Source organism: Cricetulus griseus, chromosome 7 (assembly GCF_003668045.3).
Source record: "Cricetulus griseus strain 17A/GY chromosome 7, alternate assembly CriGri-PICRH-1.0, whole genome shotgun sequence".
In the NCBI taxonomy this organism is placed as follows: domain Eukaryota; kingdom Metazoa; phylum Chordata; class Mammalia; order Rodentia; family Cricetidae; genus Cricetulus; species Cricetulus griseus.
The window spans coordinates 119,709,659-119,727,461 of NC_048600.1; the positions used below are offsets into that span (position 1 = coordinate 119,709,659).

General features: G+C 43.7%; 1 protein-coding gene across 2 annotated transcripts; it reads right to left on the bottom strand.

Moving 5' to 3' along the window:
* Positions 1 to 1,048: 1,048 nt before the first annotated feature.
* Polg2 (DNA polymerase gamma 2, accessory subunit) lies at positions 1,049 to 17,680 on the bottom strand. 2 transcript variants are annotated; one of them, XM_027427796.2, is made up of 8 exons: positions 15,358 to 17,680; positions 13,660 to 13,786; positions 13,439 to 13,544; positions 12,098 to 12,274; positions 9,978 to 10,118; positions 9,789 to 9,869; positions 8,484 to 8,584; positions 1,049 to 2,367 (listed from the first exon to the last, which is right to left on the bottom strand). In XM_027427796.2, exons 1-8 carry the CDS (start codon positions 15,839 to 15,841, stop codon positions 2,202 to 2,204), a joined length of 1,383 nt encoding a protein of 460 aa, XP_027283597.1. In that variant the 5' UTR covers positions 15,842 to 17,680; the 3' UTR covers positions 1,049 to 2,201. The 2 variants fall into 2 exon arrangements, with proteins under 2 accessions (XP_027283597.1, XP_027283598.1); XM_027427797.2 differs by lacking the exon at positions 8,484 to 8,584 and having other exon boundaries at positions 2,238 to 2,367.
* Between the last annotated feature and the right edge of the window lie 123 nt (positions 17,681 to 17,803).

The following is a 17,803-nucleotide window of genomic DNA, read 5'->3' on the forward strand; positions in this document are numbered from 1 at the left end:
AAAGAAAGAAAGTGGATTAAGTACAAAACTTTGAACTCACCAAGACAGGATAGATAATAATATACTTTCTCCAAATTTGCCAAATACAAATCAACTGAACATTGTGAATGTAATTCTTACCTGATGATTTTTTTTAAAGATTTATTTACTTATTATGTATACAGTGTTCTGTCTGCATGCCAGAAGAGAGCACCAGGTCACATAACGGATGGTTGTGAGCCACCATGTGGTTGCTGGGAATTGAACTCAGGACCTCTGAAAGAGCAGCCAGTGCTCTTAACCTCTGAGCCTCCTGATAAATTGTTCTTATGAATATAGTTTTACTGTGTTGAGTTAAAACTGTGCCTTTTTAGTCAATACCTGGTAATTTCTTACTGTATATAGTTTTACTGTGTTAAAATTAAAACCTTTCCTTTTTATTTAGACAAAAAATGGGAAATGAGCTGGGCGGTGACGGTTCACACCTTTAGTCCCAGCACTCGGGAGGCAGAGGCAGGCGGATCTCTGTGAGTTCGAGACCAGCCTGGTCTACAAGAGCTAATTCCAGGACAGCCTCCAAAACCACAGAGAAACCCTGTCTCGAAAAACAAAAGCAAAACAACAACAAAAAAAGTGGGAAATGTTGTAGGATATTTGATTGTACTGTAAAACTGAACTGTGCTAATAAATTTAACCTTGGATTGGGGGTGGAGCCATCGACTAGTTAACAAGAATTAGTCATAGAGTATGGAGGACAGAGAGACATAGAGGAAGGAGTAGGGAGGGACTTAGGAGATTTACAGTCCTTTTTGGTTTGGGACAGTGTGGAGAGACTCTCAAGTTGGGTCTCAGGTCAAAGAGGAAGGCAAAGCTAGTTGCTTCTTGGCTTGTCTGATCTAGCAGGTTTTCACTCTAATACCTGACTTCTGAGTCTCTTCATTGGTAAATAGAACAACTAGATAAAAACAATAGCACCCATTAAAAGCCAGGCTCTCTCTTGTACACTTGTAACTTATACACACACACACTTATACACACACACACACAAAGAGAGAGAGAGAACTGGGCATGGTGGCTCATACCAATCATCTTGAGAGGCTTAAACAGGAGGATGTCAGGCCCTAGGTTCAATTCTCAGTATCACAAACATGAAGGATATTGCAAAACAGTGCTTCATTTTCCATTCTAATAGAATACCTACAGTTGGGAGTTGGGGATGTAGCTCAGTTGGTAGAATATTTGCTTAGCATGTACAAAGCCTTGGTTTCTATCCCCAGCAGTACATAAACTGGGTGTGGTAGTATATACCTGTGATCCCATCACTCAGGAGGTGGGATTACAGGAGGATCAGTTTAAGGTCTTTATTGGCTACAAGTCAAGATGTAGGGCAGCCCAGCCCAGGTTACTTGAGATCCTGTCCCCCAAAACCAGAATGAACCAAGCAAGTAAAATAACAGAATAGAAGACAGGAAGCACCTGAGTCCCCAATTATTTACTGTTACACTAACTCTGGACCTGCCCAACTCCTCAATTTCCTTTTATTTTGTTTTTAATGAAACTGATTTTGTAGGATTTTCTTATGAAACTGATTTTCTAAGATGGTGGTACACTTACCAAGGTTCACATTTGGAGGATTTGGTTCTCACCTTTCCACCATGTTATGTGCTGGGTATCAAACTCTTTGGTCTGGTGGCATATGCCTCAACCTGCTGAGCCACCTCAACAACGTTCTTGTTTGTTTACGTTGGAGACAAGTCTCACTCCACAGCCTCGATTGGCCTAGAATGCTCAACAAGCCTGTCCCAGCCTCCCAAGTGCTGAGATTACAGGAATGAGCACATCCAGCCTCAGGACCTTTCCTTTTCCATTTTTGAGACAAGGTCTCACCATGCAGTCCAATCAGGATTTATGTGTCATTATAGACCATATCAAAAGGATAATAAAAACAGAGAGACAAAAATGTGCACTTTATAAATGCAAAAGGGCCAAACCCATATTAATGTAAGCTAATAAATCAATACAGATTTTTTTGTTTGTTTGTTTGTTTTGAGACAGGGTTTCTCTGTGGCTTTGGAGGCTGTTCTGGAACTAGCTCTTGTAGACCATGCTGGTCTTGAACTCACAGAGATCTGCCTGCCTCTGCCTCCTGAGTGCTGGGACTAAAGGCGTGTGCCGCCACCACCCGGCTCAATACAGAATATTTATTACAGGACTATGAAGACCTATACTTTTTTTGCAGATGCTAGATACTTGACTAGAAAGTCTTTCAGTTTGGATATGTGCATCATTTCCTTCATCGTGGTGTCTCTGCTTCTCAGCTGGATCAATCCATTTTCCAAAGTAGTCTCAGTGATGAGAACGGTGAAGAGAATGCTCATTTCATCATACCTGAGTGGCAGTCAAACAAAACACATGAGCACCCACACAGACCTCACCTCCTCACCATCTGACCCACAGAGTTCAAGTCACTTTCCCTCAGTCAGGCCCTGAGAGTGGGACCAAATAACACCCCTCTTTTCTGAAGCATACTCAAAGTGAAGCTTTGAATTTACTGTATTAGCCAAAAGTCAGAAAAACTAAGACCTAAGAAGTAAACACTGGCACCTGAGAGGGTACTATCAATGAATTCCACAATGACCTCAGGCTTTTGAATTTGGCTTTAATGACAGAAAAATATTTGTAGACTAAAGTGTCTTACAATAAACCATATTAAAAGCGAGGATTTGGTATACAATAGATTATTTGGTATTACAACAAATTCACACTTCATTTATGACTTAACATGCATCATTGAATAAATCTGCACTGGTCTTCCTGATTTCCAAATCAGATTAAAAATTCATTTTAAACTTTTATTTTGTTTATTTTTATTTTATTCATACGAGTATTTTGCTTGTATATTTGTATATTACATATGTGTCTGTGGAGGACAGAAGAGGGCATAGGATCTCCTGAAACTGAAGTTACTGGAGAGCTGTGAGCTGCCACGTGGGTGCTGGGAATCAAATCTGTGTCCTCTGGAAGAGCAGCCAGTGCTCTTAATCACTGAGCCATCTCTCCAGCTTCACCATTCATTTTTTAAAAATTAGGCACGAGCTGGGAGGTGGTGGCGTATATCTGTAATCCCAGCATTTGGGAGGCAGAGACAGGTGGATCTCTGTGAGTTTGGGGCCAGCCTGGTCTATAGAGTGAGTTCCAGGACAGGCTCCAAAGCTACAGAGAAATCATGTCTCAAAAAGTCAAACAAATCAAAACAAAAAACAAATAAACAAAACTAAGCATGGTGGTATATACCTTCAATTCCAGCACTAAGGAAGAGGAGGCAGGATGATCCTAAAGATCAAGGTAGTCCTCAGCTACATACTGAGTACAAAGCCAGCCTGGACATGTATTAGATGTATATAGAGGGTAAAGAGGTCCTTGTGCACACAGATTAAGCACTAGGGAAACCAGACTGGTTAAATTCAATGTTCATCTCTTCAAAGAAAGGATAAACATGGATGTTTATCTTTCAAAGGATGTTTACCTGTCTTCTTCCCAGAACAGGAATGCAGGGAAAGGCTGTAGTTTACAACCCAGTGATTGTTTGCTATTTGTAGAGTCAGACTTCTCCTGATTCCCCCAGAATATGTTTGTTTATCCCAGACTTTCCCCTAAATCTGAAGCATTGCCCCTCAGTCCATAAACCACCCCTGTGAGAGAGGCCACTTGACTTCTGTGTTATCTTAGGCCAGGCCAATCCTGACTCCCACAAGCACTGTGGTTACCTCAGTCATTCTCCTAGACCCTTATCTTCAACACTATTTCTAAGTCAACAGAACCCATCTTCATGGAAGAAGCCATCTGTCCCTTGAAGAGTTTCAATGCTAACATGTCTAAGATTTGTGTACAACACTCATGAGACTGAGTTAACTGTCATCAGGAAACTTTTTCCCCAAAATCGAGCAGTTCCTAAATATGGCTAAATCAAACCACCTGGTGCCAGACTCTAAAACGATGACTAAGCACTGGCTGACTCAGTTGGGCTAAACCGAGTGAGCTTCATTCTTGTCTCTGAGCATCAAGGATTGTTCCCACTGCAGGTGGTAGAAATTTCAGGGGCCCACGCCCCATAGATGTGGTCTTAGAAAAAACCAAAAAAATCCCCCAAAACCCTGTAATTCCAGTTCCAGAGAATCTGATGCCCTCTTCTGTCCTCTGTCAGCATTGTACACACACAGTGTACAGACATGCACATAGGCAAATCATGCACAAAAGCTTTTGAACTCCATATATGTGCCAAGGCACACCCATACTTAAACATGATAAACATAGGGAAGTGATATCTCCACACGTGAACAAGACATTAGAGCATATGAAAACTAGGGAGTTCATTTTATATCTGAATAAACACCAGTTATCCCATTTCCATTTTGTCCCTGTTGGAATCTAATAAATTATACACACACATTCTATTACCACACCTGGGGGCTGTTGCCACTTGCTGAGAACTGTTTTCGTGCAGGCATTATCTGAAAGGCACATTTTATTTATGCACTACTTTTTGGATACAGGGTCTCATTATGTAGCCCAAGTTGGCCTCAACCTTGTGATCCTCCTGCCTCAGCCTACAGAGCGCTGAGCTTGCAGGCATGAGCTACCATGCTTACAAAGTAAAAGAACAAAACACTAAATCTCCTAATCTGGGTATTGGCTGGGAAGAGAGAGCAGTGTGAATTTGAGATCTATACAGGAGCTAGGCATAATAACATACACCTATAATCTCAGCACTCAAGAGGCTGAGGCAGGAGGATTCCCACAAGCTTAAGGTCAGTCTGGGTTACAGTGTAAGACTCTATACAGAAAAATCTTGGGGATACAAGGGAGGCTGTGTGCACTGCCAGACTGACTGAAATTGATCAGATACACACTTGACTTGGTGTGCACTCGATTGGGGAGAACAATAAAGATGCCTCATATTGAGTATCCCTTGTCTGAAATGTTTGGACCAGAAATTTTTTTTAATAAATATTTTATTTATTTATGTATACAACATTCTGCTTCCATGTATACCTGCACACTAGAAGAGGGCACCAAATCTCATAACTGATGGTTGTGAGTCACCATGTGGTTGCTGGGAATTGAACTCAGGACCTCTGGAAGAACAGTCAGTGCTCTTAACCTCTGAGCCATCTCTCCAGCCCCGGACCAGAAGTGTTTTAGAGTTAAACAAACAAACAAACAAAAAACACCCTGAATATTAAAATCTATGTAATCAAGTTATGTTGGGGCTGGGACCCAAGTCTGAACATGAAATCCATTCATGTTCCACATCCCATTATATGTACAGCTTAAAGATAATCTGACAGTATCTTTATGCATTTTTTTTTTTTTTCCCCGAGACAGGATTTCTCTGTGTAGCTTTGGAGCCTATCCTGGCAATCGCTCTGGAGACCAGGCTGGCCTCGAACTCACAGAGATCCACCTGCCTCTGCCTCCCGAGTGCTGGGATTAAAGGCGTGCACCACCAACGCCCGGCTTGCATGTGTGTTTTGACTGCAGCCTATCACAGGTAATATAGAAATTTCCACTTGCTACAAAAGTATTAGCATCCATAAAATGTCAGATGAGAGATGACTAACTAGAAGCTAACTTCAGCTCTGGGTAAGCAAAGAAGCCAAACACTGAGGAGACTGGGTCTCTGTCCTCCACTTAAGTCTCAGACAGAACCCGATGCCAGCCAGGAAAGACATTCAGTTTTGACTTTATACACCTAACTTTCATCCCTGAAAAACTGGCAAACTGATTGCTAAGGCAATTATTAGGAAAAGCTAGGAATCTTTTTTGGGGGGATATTTCAAGACAAGTTTTCTCTGTGTAGTGATGGTTGTCCTGGAACTTGCTCTGTAGACCTTGAACTCAGAGATCTACCTGCCTGTCTTCCAAGTGCTGGGATTAAAGGTGCTCATCCATCATTGCCTGGCTAGTAGTCATTTTTTAAAAAGATTTATTTATTTCTACGTTTGCCTACATGTATGCACACCACCTGTGATGGGGGGAGGTGTTCTTCTGTTTGCCGTGAATGTGTTTCTCTCTCTCTCTCTCTCTCTCTTTTTTTTAAAGATTTTATTTTTTTATTATGTATACAACATTCTGCTTCCATGTATATCTGCACACCAGAAGAGGGCACCAGATCTCATAAAGGATGGTTGTGAGCCACCATGTGGTTGCTGGGAATTGAACTCAGGACCTCTGGAAGAACAGTCAGTGCTCTTAACCTCTGAGCCATCTCTCCAGTCCCATGGATATGTTTCTTATTGGTTGATGAATAAAGCTGTTTCGGCCAATGGACAGGCAGGATATAGCCAGGCAGGAAGTATAGGCAGGGCTACCAGACTAGGAGGATTCTGGGAAGAGAGTGAGTCGAGAGACAGGAGACGCCATGTAGCTACCAGGTAGGTAGGACACCTGGACATTCTCTGGTAAGCCAAGACTACATGGAGATACATAGATTAATAGAAATGTGGTGGGGCAAGCCATTCTGTGTATGTATCTTATTGATTGTTGAATAAAGTACTGTTGGCCAATGAAGAAGCAAGTTAGGCGGGACTAGGAGTCAAGGAGGATTCTGGGAAATGTAGTAGGACCTTTGCCGCCATGTGATCCCGAGAAGAACGGACGAGCACTGCCAGTGTCCTCAATAAGATAAGTTTATAGGGAGAGGGGAGGAGAACAAGAGAACTGAGACGGGAGGAATAGAGGAGGGCAAGAAAGGAGATGCCAAAGGCTGAAGACATAGCTCAGTGGTTAAGATCACTGACTGTTCTTCCAGAGGTCCTGAGTTCAATTCCCAGCAACCACATGGTGGCTCACAACCACCTTGAATGAGATCTGGTGCCCTCTGCTGGCATGCAGGCACAAGACTGTATACATAATAAATAAATAAAATCTTGAAAGAAAGAAAGGAGATGCCTTAATAGAGGGAGACAGTACAGGTTTGGAGAGAGGTCTGGCACAGGGGAAATGTTAGGGGATTCACTGCCAACTAAGAAGCCAGGCAGTGGTGGAGAAGATGCCATTGATGCCCTTCTCCTATAATGAGATTGGTGTCTACCTTAGTTACCATTCCTAGAGCCTTCATCCAGTAGCTGTTTGAAGCAGAAACAGGCACCCACAGCTAAGCACTGAACCATACTCCTGGAATCCAGTTGTGGAGAGGGAGGAGGGATGAGCAAAGGAGCCAAGATGGGGCTGCAGAAACCCACAGAAACAGTGGACCTGACCTACTGATAGCATGGAGACCCTAGTCATAAAGCTTCGGAAACAGCATTGGACCAAATCAAGCCCTCTGAATGTGGGTGCCAGTCTATGGGACCTCTAACAGTGGAGCCAGACACAGCAAGGAGGGCCTAGGCCCTCCCCCATATGATATGATGGACTTTGAAGGTCCCCTGAGGAGGGCCTCACTATCCCTGGGGAGGATTTAGGGGGTGGGTTGGGGGGGGTTGATGGGGAAATGGGAGGATGGGGGGGTAAGGGAATGAGGGGGATGGATATGTAAATATGAGTAGTAATTAAAGAAAAAAGCTAAGTTTATAAATATACAGATTAATAGTTATGGTTGATAATTAAGACTGAGCTAGCAGTAAGAAATCCTAGTCATTGACCAGCAGCATTTGTACCTAATATAAGTCTTTGTGTGTTACTTGAGACCCTAAGGCAGCCGGCGGAACTCGGGCGGGACTCAGGCGGCCTGGTGTAAAGATTTATTGTTACAAAGATAAAGCTAGCTAATAAGAAACCTGAGCCATTGGCCAAACAGTTTATAATTAATGTAAGCCTCTGTGTGTTTATTTGGGACTAAATGGCTGTGGGACTGGGTGGGACAGAAACTTCTGTGAACATACCTGTGTACTTGGTACCCAGGGGAACCAGAAGGAGGCCATGGATGCCTGTTACAGATGGCTATGAGCCACCCTAACCCTAACCTAACCCTATGTGGTGGGCCCTGGCAAGACCCTCTGCAAGAGCAGCAGGTGCTCTTCACCAATGTGCTGTCTCTCCTTGTGTTGTCTCTCACCTGAAGGATTTTTGTTTTACTTCTATGTACATGTGTGTTTATATGTGCATGCCTCATGTATGCAGTGCCTGTGGAGGAAGGGAAGAGGTTGCTGAATCCCTAGACCTGCAGTTGTAAGTGAATAAGTGATGAGAGCTGCACAACATGGCAGCTGGGAACCAAACTTGGGTCCTCTGGAAGAACAAGCACTCAACCAATGAGCCTGCTCTCCAGCCCCATTTTAGTTTTTGAATTTTCAAGACAGCGTTTCTCTATGTAGCCCTTGCTGTCCTGGAAGTCACAGACCCACATGCCTGCCTCCTGAGTGCTGGCATTAAAAGGCATGTGTTACCACCGCCAGGCAACCAGCCTCATTTTTCAGATCATATTCAGAAGAGATTTGTTTCTATTAGTACAATGAAACATATAATCAAAGTAATTAATGACAAGGAAGATTAATTCTTACTTTGAATAGAGTTGCTCTAATGAAGACTGCACAGTCTCCAAATAACCAGGCCACACAGAAATCCCATTCTCTAGAAATTCATTAAGTAGCCCTTGACAAACCTGGAGGAAAAAAAAGTAGATTTCAAATATGAAAGAAAAGTTTTTATGAAACTATAAATGACTTTCTTCAATCTTTAAAGTCCATGGAAACTGTTTAGTTTTACAATGTTAAGAGTTTATACACTGGGGCTGGAGAGATGGCTCAGAGGATGAGAGCACTGCCTGCTCTTCCAGAGGTCCTGAGTTCAATTCCCAGCAACCATATGTTAGCTCACAGCCATCCTTTATGAGATCTGGTGCCCTCTTCTGGTGTGCAGATATACATGGAAGCAGGATACTGTATATATAATAAATAAATCTTTAAAAAAAATTGTTTATACACTGAACACCTTACTAAACCATGTATTTTCTCTAAAAATGAATAAATTAAGCAATGCTAATTGAATATTGACTGCAAATCTTCCAAAAAATAGTTTTATGCCAACCAAGAATTATCACCATTATCATTTAAAACACACAAGAGAAAATAAAATCTCCAGCCAGGCATTGGTGGCACACGCCTTTAATCCCAGCACTTGGGAGGCAGAGGCAGGCGGATCTCTGTGAGTTCGAGGCCAGCCTGGTCTCCAGAGCGAGTGCCAGGATAGGCTCCAAAGCTACACAGAGAAACCCTGTCTCGAAAAACGAAAAATAAATAAATAAATAAATAAATTAAGCCGGGCAGTGGTGGCACATGCCTTTAATCTCAGCACTCGGGAGGCAGAGGCAGGTGGATCTCTGTGAGTTTGAGACTAGCCTGGTCTACAAGAGCTAGTTCCAGGACACCCTCCAAAGCCACAGAGAAACCCTGTCTCGAAAAACCAAAAAAAAAAAAAAAAAAAAAAAGAAAAGAAAATAAATAATCTAATGGTTGTAAAAAGCCATGTTAACTGTAAAGTCATGTGACAGGTGAGAACTGTGCTCTAGGAGTTTTACTTCCATAGCAGAAGGAGAAGGAAGGGACAGCCTGAGAAACCCCAGCATGGCATTCAGTCCTGACAGCTTCCTAGCAACTGGCAGCAAGATGGCAGTTGTCTTTCCCTCACTGGGGAAAGACAGTTACTACCTGGGCTCCTGAGCTCCATTCCCAGGGCCTGGGCCCACATGGTGGAAGGACAGACCTACCTTCCAAGTTGTCCTGGCTCCCACATCACACATGAGCACACATAATAAGTTACATGTAAAATTTTAAAAAGCCATGGCAAATTAACTTTCTTGAACCCACCTGTCTCAGTTCTGCTGTCGGGCCTTTCCCCACATCCAAAGCAACCTTAATAGGGGCTAAACAAGGGTGAAGTTTAAGCACCTGAGGCAATTAAGGGACAAAAGGAAGAAGGAAAGCACAGTTAATGTGTTGAAGGGGAAAAGCAAAACCAACAACAAACACCCCCACATAGGTGACACAGCAAAGCACCTTTCGCTGAAGGCTCTTCTTCCTTGCAAAGGAGTTCTCTGTGAGCTGGAAGGAATCGCAGATGTAAGCCAGCGTGCCTAGGTCTAGGTCCCCATTTATGGACAGAACACAAGGAATGACGTTTTTCCGCCCATCTCGACCCTTTGTAGAAGAGAATAGAATAAAGTACCACTTAGCAAAACTTTTGTGTCTTTCAAGACAGGGTCTCACTGTATAGCCCTGGCTGTCCTGAAACTCACTGTGTAGACAAGACTGGCTTTGAACTCACAGAGATCCATCTGTCTCTGCCTCCTGTCTCTGCCAGGATTAAAGGTGTGTGCCACTATGCCCGGCTAGCAGAACTTTTTCTTAAAGTTACATATTTTAGACTTAAAAGGCAAGAAAAAAAATTCACAAATTCATTTTATAAACCACCTACCTCATGCCAAGACCATGCTGAGCATTGGGCCCAAAGAGGATACACAGCCTGTGCATGTTAAACCTAGCAGTCTCACTCCGAGAGGATGAGCTGACTCACCAGGAGTGGGTCTGGGCCTCAACTTTTTCAATGCTTCCTGGGAGAGGTCTGCTATGTGGAAAGGTCCTTTACTATTATTATATGTGTGATAATGGGGAGGGGGGCTGTGCCAATATATGCACCTGAGGTAAGAGGACCATCTGTTGTTACTTTCACCATGTGGGTCCTGGGAACTGATTCAGTTGTCAAGCTCAGCAGCAAGTGCTTCAGTGACTCAGCCATCTCTAAAACACTGCTTTGTTTTCGAGACAGGGTTTCTCTGTGGCTTTTGAGGCTGGAACTAGCTCTTGTAGATCAAGCTGGCTTCAAACTTACAGAGATCTGCCTGCCTCTGCCTCCCGAGTGTTGGGATTAAAGGTGTGTGTTAACAACTGGCCCCGGCTTTGTTTTTTGAACCAGTGTTTCACTATGTAGCCCTGGTTTCAACCTCAGGTGTTCTGGGACAAAAGGGGATGTAATCCAGTTCCTGGATTTACATTCACTAAGGCTTGGATTTTATCCTAAGAAATGAATGAATGTACATTGGACAGGGCTAGAGAGATGGCTCAGGGGTTAAAAAAACTTGTTCTTGCCAGGTGGTAGTGGCACACGCCTTTAATCCCAGTACTTAGGACACAGAGGCAGGTGGATCTTAATGAGTTCAAAGACAGCCTGGTCTACAGATTGAGTTCCAGAACAGCCAGGACTATTACACAGAGAAACCCTGTCTTGAAAAACCATTAAAGAAAAAAAGAGAGAGCGAGTACTTGTTCTCGTAGAGGACCTACATGGTGGACTACAACTGTTAACTCTAGTTCTAGGGAATCTGATGGTATCTTCGGGCCTCTGGAGTACTGTATGCATGTGGTGCACAGAGATACATGTAGGCAAACACCCATAGTAAAAGAAAACAGAATAAATTTGAATGTACATTGGAGGAGACTATCTTTTTTTTTTTTTTTTTTGGTTTTTTTCGAGACAGGGTTTCTCTGTGTAGCTTTGGAGCCTGTCCTGGCACTCGCTCTGGAGACTAGGCTGGCCTCAAACTCAGAGATCCGCCTGCCTCTGCCTCCCAGCACCCACCAACGCCCGGCTGGAGAGACCACCTTAACCAAGTGATAAAAGATATCATACTGACACCCATTGATGTTGCCTACCTAATATGCCCTGAGAAGGGCACCCTCCCCCCCATCATATTCCTGGCACAAATACATAAATCAGAAAACTTCTGAAAGACCTGTCAGATACAAAGTAACGCCCTTAAAAAAAAAAAGAAAAAGCCAGGAACATAAGAATAGGAAAGACAAAAGCAACTGTTCACCTGGAGAACAGAGACAGAACAACCCCATGGAACAGTGCTCTGGAATAGATCCTGGGCCTGTAAAGCACATTACAGGAATATCCAGTTAAATCTCATGGGCTTTGTGGAATGACTAATAGTGGTGGGTTATGTTCATTTCCTGACTTTGATGGCTACAGTTATGGTTATGTAGTTGCGCACTGTCAAAAAATGTACACAAAGTTATTAGGAGGCTGGTTACAGGACACCATACAGTTATCCTTCAGCGGTTCAGAAAACAGAGCATCTGGTACAGGACACATGGGCGTTCAGGGTGACACACACCTGTAATGTAGACGCACTACTCCCGTGATACATGTGTAAGAGTTCTTGATCTCCTAGGTTCCACAGAGTCTCGATTGGCTCCTTTCCCCAGGGAAAGCTGTAGTAAAGTTTGCTTCCCTTTCGCCCTGCTTCATCCTGACAGTCAGTGCTGCTGAAGTTAGATGGACTCTTAGCAAACTGCAAAACAAAGTGTTTTGTTGACTCAATGAAGTGCTAATTCACTTGTTTTCTGACCTGGCTGACCAAAGATCCTCCTGCTCCTTCTACGTGTTGGGATTAATTTACTTCTAGTTCCATAATTATCTCTGAGAATTAAGGTTGCCTGAGACTTTTATCCAGCAACAGGTTGAAAAGTAGTTAAGTCCTGAACATAAAGGCTCAGCCATGGGCATCTGAGCTCAGCGTATCTGTACCAAGGGAACCCTGATACCCACTGGAACAATAAGCACCATTACTAAGAGCCTTCCGTTTGTATCGGCTCTTACAAACTCAGCATAGCAGTGTAGCTCAGTAGCAGAGGGCTTGTCCAGCACATTCTAGGCCCTTGGTTCCATCTCCAGGACTTCAACTGAAAAAACCAAACAGGTGGGCTGGAGGCTCACACCTGTGATCTCAGCTAAAACAGGAAGGTTACCACTAGATTTTGGCCAGTGAATTCCAGGTCAGCTTGGGTTAGACGGATGCCTTGTATCAAAATAGCCAAAACCAGGGCTGCTGAAATGGTTCAGCAGTAAGGTGTTTGCTGCTAAGCCTGAACATCAGAGTTGGATCCCAGAACCCACTTAGTGGAAAGAGAGATTTAACTCCCTAAAGTTGCCCTCTGACTGCTATATGTTTGCCACGGCATTTGTGATGATAGGCTTGCCCAAAATGAATAAAAATGAAGCAACATGTTTTTAAAGATTTATTTTTATTTATATGTATCTGTCTGTGTGCCACATGTTTACAGATGCCTTCAGAGGCCAGAAGAGGGAGTCGATAACTCAGACAGAGGTGGAGTTACAGGCGGTTGTAAGCTACCTACCTGGGGTGCTGGGAACCAAATTCTGGCTCTCTGAAAGACAACTGAGCCATAGCTACCTCAAGTTCTATTTATAAGCCAGGTGTGGTGGCACACGCCTGTAAACCCAATACTCAGGAGGCTTAGGCAAATGAATCAACACGCTGAGGTGTCAGCAATCTTCATAATCCCAGCGCTCGGAAAGGTAAGAAGTTCAAGGTCATCCTAAACTAGCTACATATGGAGCTTGAGAGTAGCCTGGGTGACATGAGGTCCTGTTTTAAAAACAAGAACAAGAAGGCAAATAAAGGTATTAATTATTAAAATTATTATTGCAGTACCTTTCTCCACCATAGAAGCCTATGCCGCAGCCAGAAGTCAAACCACTGGCTTGAATTCCTTGCAGGAGTAAACCACACCAATGAAGCTTCAGTCTTTTCACCAATTCTTTGTATGTAAAAAAAAAAAAAAGTTAGCTTTTATGGAAATTATATGATGTATCCCAAAGCGGGAATGATTGATTAATCAAGTACCAAACCAGGTTATCTGTCACATTGTGTACCTTTTGACACTGCTAGGTATCTGCTTAGTGTCCAAAACAGGATGGAAACACACTCCAATCTGAGCAAGACCATAAGGTAGCCTTCTATTTACCAGATCCAGGCCATTAACATAGTGCTCCAAGGCACCTGTCAAAAAACAAATCAATCATTACATGATTCTATTCCACATATGTAAACTGCCAGTGAACTCTGAGCCATAAATACCATTTAACTTTAGGTACTGACTCGAACTGTTTGGCGTGAGAATTTTCAATCTACAAAACACTGAAAGAATACATAATGAAATCCTGTCTGATAAGGAGAAACAAAAGAATGAAATAAAGCCTGTCATTTTTAAAGAAAAAAAAAGCCAAGTGTGGAGCTGTACACCTGTAATCCCAGCACTTGGGAGGTAGAGACAGGAGGATCAATAGTTCAAGGTCATCTTCCTCTGCCAGGAGACCCCTGTCTCAAATTAACAAAAGCAAGAAAATCCTACCCCAAACAACCAAATGGCACCTATATGCTCTTTACCTAGACTTGTCAATTAACATTTTGCCATGTTTTTCTCATTCATTCCAAACACTGCTATCATTTATTTCCTAAAAAATTCTCTATTATTAAAGTATAAACTGAAGCTAATTTTTCTGGCTCATTAAGTACGGTTCATGGACTGCGTGTTGAGTAGGCATCTTCTATCTGCCAATCAAGGACATTTTCTCAAGGCTGGAGAGATGCAATAGTGTGTAGAAGCAGTTGCTGCCAACCTGAAGACCTGAGCAGGAGAGAATTGTGGTCTAAAAACTGTCCTGAATTTCGTGTGTGTACTATAGCATACCCACATACATACATACAAAAGAAGTTTAAAAATATAATAAATAAAAAGAACCTCCTGTCAATTTTGCTTTTCTTTGGTTTGTATTTTGAGACAGGGTTTCTTTGTATTGCTTTGGAGGTAGTCCTGGAACTAGCTCTGTTCGAACTCACTAAGATCCGCCTGCCTCTGCATTCCGAGTGCTGGGATCAAAGGTGTGCACCAACACTGCCCGGCTCATTTTAGGTTTTTAGAATTTCTACATCCCGTTGTATTCGACTTTAAAGAAAAAGATTCGGGGAGTGGGATGTGAAGAGATAGCTTAGCTCATACCTTAAAAAATACATAAACTGGGTGGTGGTGACGCACGCCTTTAATCCCAGCACTGGGGAGGCAGAGGCAGGTGGATCTCCCAGCCCGGTCTACAAGAGCTAGTTCCAGGACAGCCTCCACAGAGAAACCTTGTCTCGAAGAAAAAAAAAAAAGTCAACATAAATAATACTTAGAAAATTAAAAAGAAGAGGCACACAAATCGTCTTATTTCATCTTCTAGATTGACAAGCTAAAACCTAGCAAGGAAAAAAAGAATGTCAACATGTCATGTATGTAAAGCTGAAGAGTAGGCGAAGTCTTCGAAAACGTCTAGGTACCAATGAAAATTCAAATACGTGACTGGATTAAGGTCCCAATTCTGCGGGATTGAGCTCTAAGGGGTTGCTCTTCAAATTGAATGCTTTCCCCATTTCCTCAGGCATGACGCCACCGACATTTGCCTGGAGTATGTTCAACGAAAAGACAAACAAAAAAGGAAATCTGGTCATTCCTTTCCTTGGGGCCGGTTCATGTGAGACTGCCTCTCCACCCGAACCTGCTCAGAAGCACGAGACGCGAAGAAGAGCCGTACCGTGAAGAAGAGTCGCCCGTAGCTTCCCAGAAGTTTTTAATAAGTTCTCAAGAAACGCCATTAGCTGTTCCTTACTCGTTTCTTGGTCTTGCAAGATTTCGCGTACACACTCTGGAGACACTAACCTGCAGGCGCTGTCCCCGGGCTGCGAAGGGCCTGGCTGCTGGTGGAGGGCGTCCACCGCGAAGACCTGCTCCCTGGCCACCACCATGGAGGACCACCACTGCGAGGCCAGGTTCTTTCGCAACTCCACACCCAAAGGTCCAAAGCCCGGGTGGCAGCCGCTCAGGAGCGCAGCCGGGCTGAGCTGCTGCGGCGTCCCGCTGAGGAAGTGCCTTCTGCGGCAGAGGTCTACCAGCGCCTCCCGGTCGTCGGCACGCTCGGGGCCCGTCCGCTGCTGCGGCCCCTCTGTGGAGCCCGCGCACCCGGAGAGCCAGCACCGGCGGGCGCCGCGGCAGGCTCGGGCCGCGCCAGCTGAGCGCATGTTTTCCGGGGCCGGGAACAGCGCGCCGCAGGCGGGAAGCCCAGTCTCAAACCTAGCAGCGCACCGGACCCCAGGGCGCAAGCGCGGCGGAAACGAACGTGCTCCGGGCCGCGCCCCCGGAAGTGCGCCATCGCTCTGGCAGCAGCTTCCTTGGGCGTATCCCGGCCTTCGCTTGCGGTTTACTAACTTGGGGAATTTTCCGTGTTCCGTGAGCTCCACTCACATCAGTTTTACCACGGGGTTAGTAACAACTCAATTTTTCCGAGTTGCCAGGGCTACCAAAATGTTGTTCCAGACAGCGCGGGTGTTGAGGCTTAGCGTTCTATCTCCAAGGGAAATGGCTCCTCACTTCTAGTCCTTTAGTTTAAACCTGAATTATGTTCCGATGCCGGCAAATACTGCCACTGGTGCCCTCCCGGGTGTGGCCTAGACAGCAGGCCTTAAGGACTTCCCCGACTCCCTCCTCCCCACCAGAGTTTCTGTGCCACAACCTCGGGTGTCCTGGATATGTAGACCAGGCTGGCCTCGAACTCATAGATCCGCTGGCCTTTGGGATTAAGAGTGTGTCTGTGCTTAAAAGCATCTCTGAAAGTGGCTATAGATCCCTGAGAGATGAGTAAACCTAGCAAAACAACTAAGAGAAAGAGAAGTGGAAGCAAGTTCATAGGGTTGGGGAGTGTGAAAATCAGGCGCAGGCCAGGCGTGGTAGCTCACTCCTTCAATCTCTTTAGTCTGAGTACTTAGAAGGCAAAAATCCTGACTTCAAGGCCAGCCTGGTCTGTATCAAATGGCGAAGGTGTGGTGTGGTATGTGTGGGCTGCAAAACCCCAGGTAAGATGGCTCTACGCAAATAAATAAAAGGAGAGAATGGGGAGAAAAACCACATTTATTAGTTAAGACAACCACAGGCTGGACACAACACACATGCTAAAAAGTGGACTGTCTTAAAACTTCAAAGGTAACTTTAAGCCCCACAATCATTTCCATATTTACAAAATAAAGGCCCACATTAAGACATAACAGTAAAGTATGTAATAAATGCTCCAATCTACCCCTATAACTAAAAATAATCAATTTGACTAGCCAAGTCATTGAAAACCACTCAGGGTACTCGAAGGATGAACCAGTTTTCAACGTATCAGCCCTGGCAAACATTTGAGGTTAATCCCAGCTGCCACCCCAGCACATTCTAATTTGTTTTACATTTTAACGAGGAATTAACAAAGCCTGTTTTAAAAAAAGAGAAAATTAAATGAAATTCCTTTAAGACCTTTTCCCTGGAAACACACCATTTTCTGGGAAGACAAAATTTAGACCTTATTCCCATTCTAAAATAAAGCTGTTGCAAACCCACTTAAATCTATGGCTATGCTCTCTTGATCTTTCTAGCAGCTAGCACATTAAATAATAACTCTTCTTAAAACTGTGCTTGTGATTATGTTGCATGACTATTGGTTAATTTTGAGGTTTTCTTCCTTGTGTTGGGAGTACTGACTAGCCTACAATCTGAAGACCTTTAAAATGCCCTGAAACAATGTGGAGACATTCCTGACTGCCAGTGTGGCTCTAGGAACCCTGGTGAATGGGTGATGACTAGATTACTTTGTGTGTAAGCTGCACCAAGGACACAGCGCACAGTTCTTGGGCTAACAGTCTTTCAACTTTGTGCATTTTGGTCCAGAATAAAGTATGCCAGCACTTTTTGCAAAATAGAACAGTCACCATGTTATCCCTGATGCTGAAAGCTACTAACAAATTTATAAAAAAAACCCACTGCCCCTCAATTCTTAGAGATAGATCATCTTAAGGGCCTTCTTGATTCTCTCACCTCCTAAATCCTAAATCAAAGAATGGCAAGTAGTCAACTTTAGTTTTTGTGTAAAAAGAAAACACCAAAATGAAAGAAAATCCCCCCGAAACATACTATCTAAGCCAAGTTTTACATGACATCATATATGTAAA

Coding starts and splice junctions, on each gene's coding strand:
- Polg2 (XM_027427796.2), bottom strand. CDS start 15,841: ATGCGCTCAGCTGGCGCGGCCCGAGCCTGCCGCGGCGCCCGCCGGTGC. Junction 13,545..13,659: donor ATACCTAGCAGTGTCAAAAG/GTACACAATGTG, acceptor TTACATACAAAG/AATTGGTGAAAAGACTGAAG. Junction 10,119..12,097: donor GTAGTGCGTCTACATTACAG/GTGTGTGTCACC, acceptor TCTTCTACAAAG/GGTCGAGATGGGCGGAAAAA.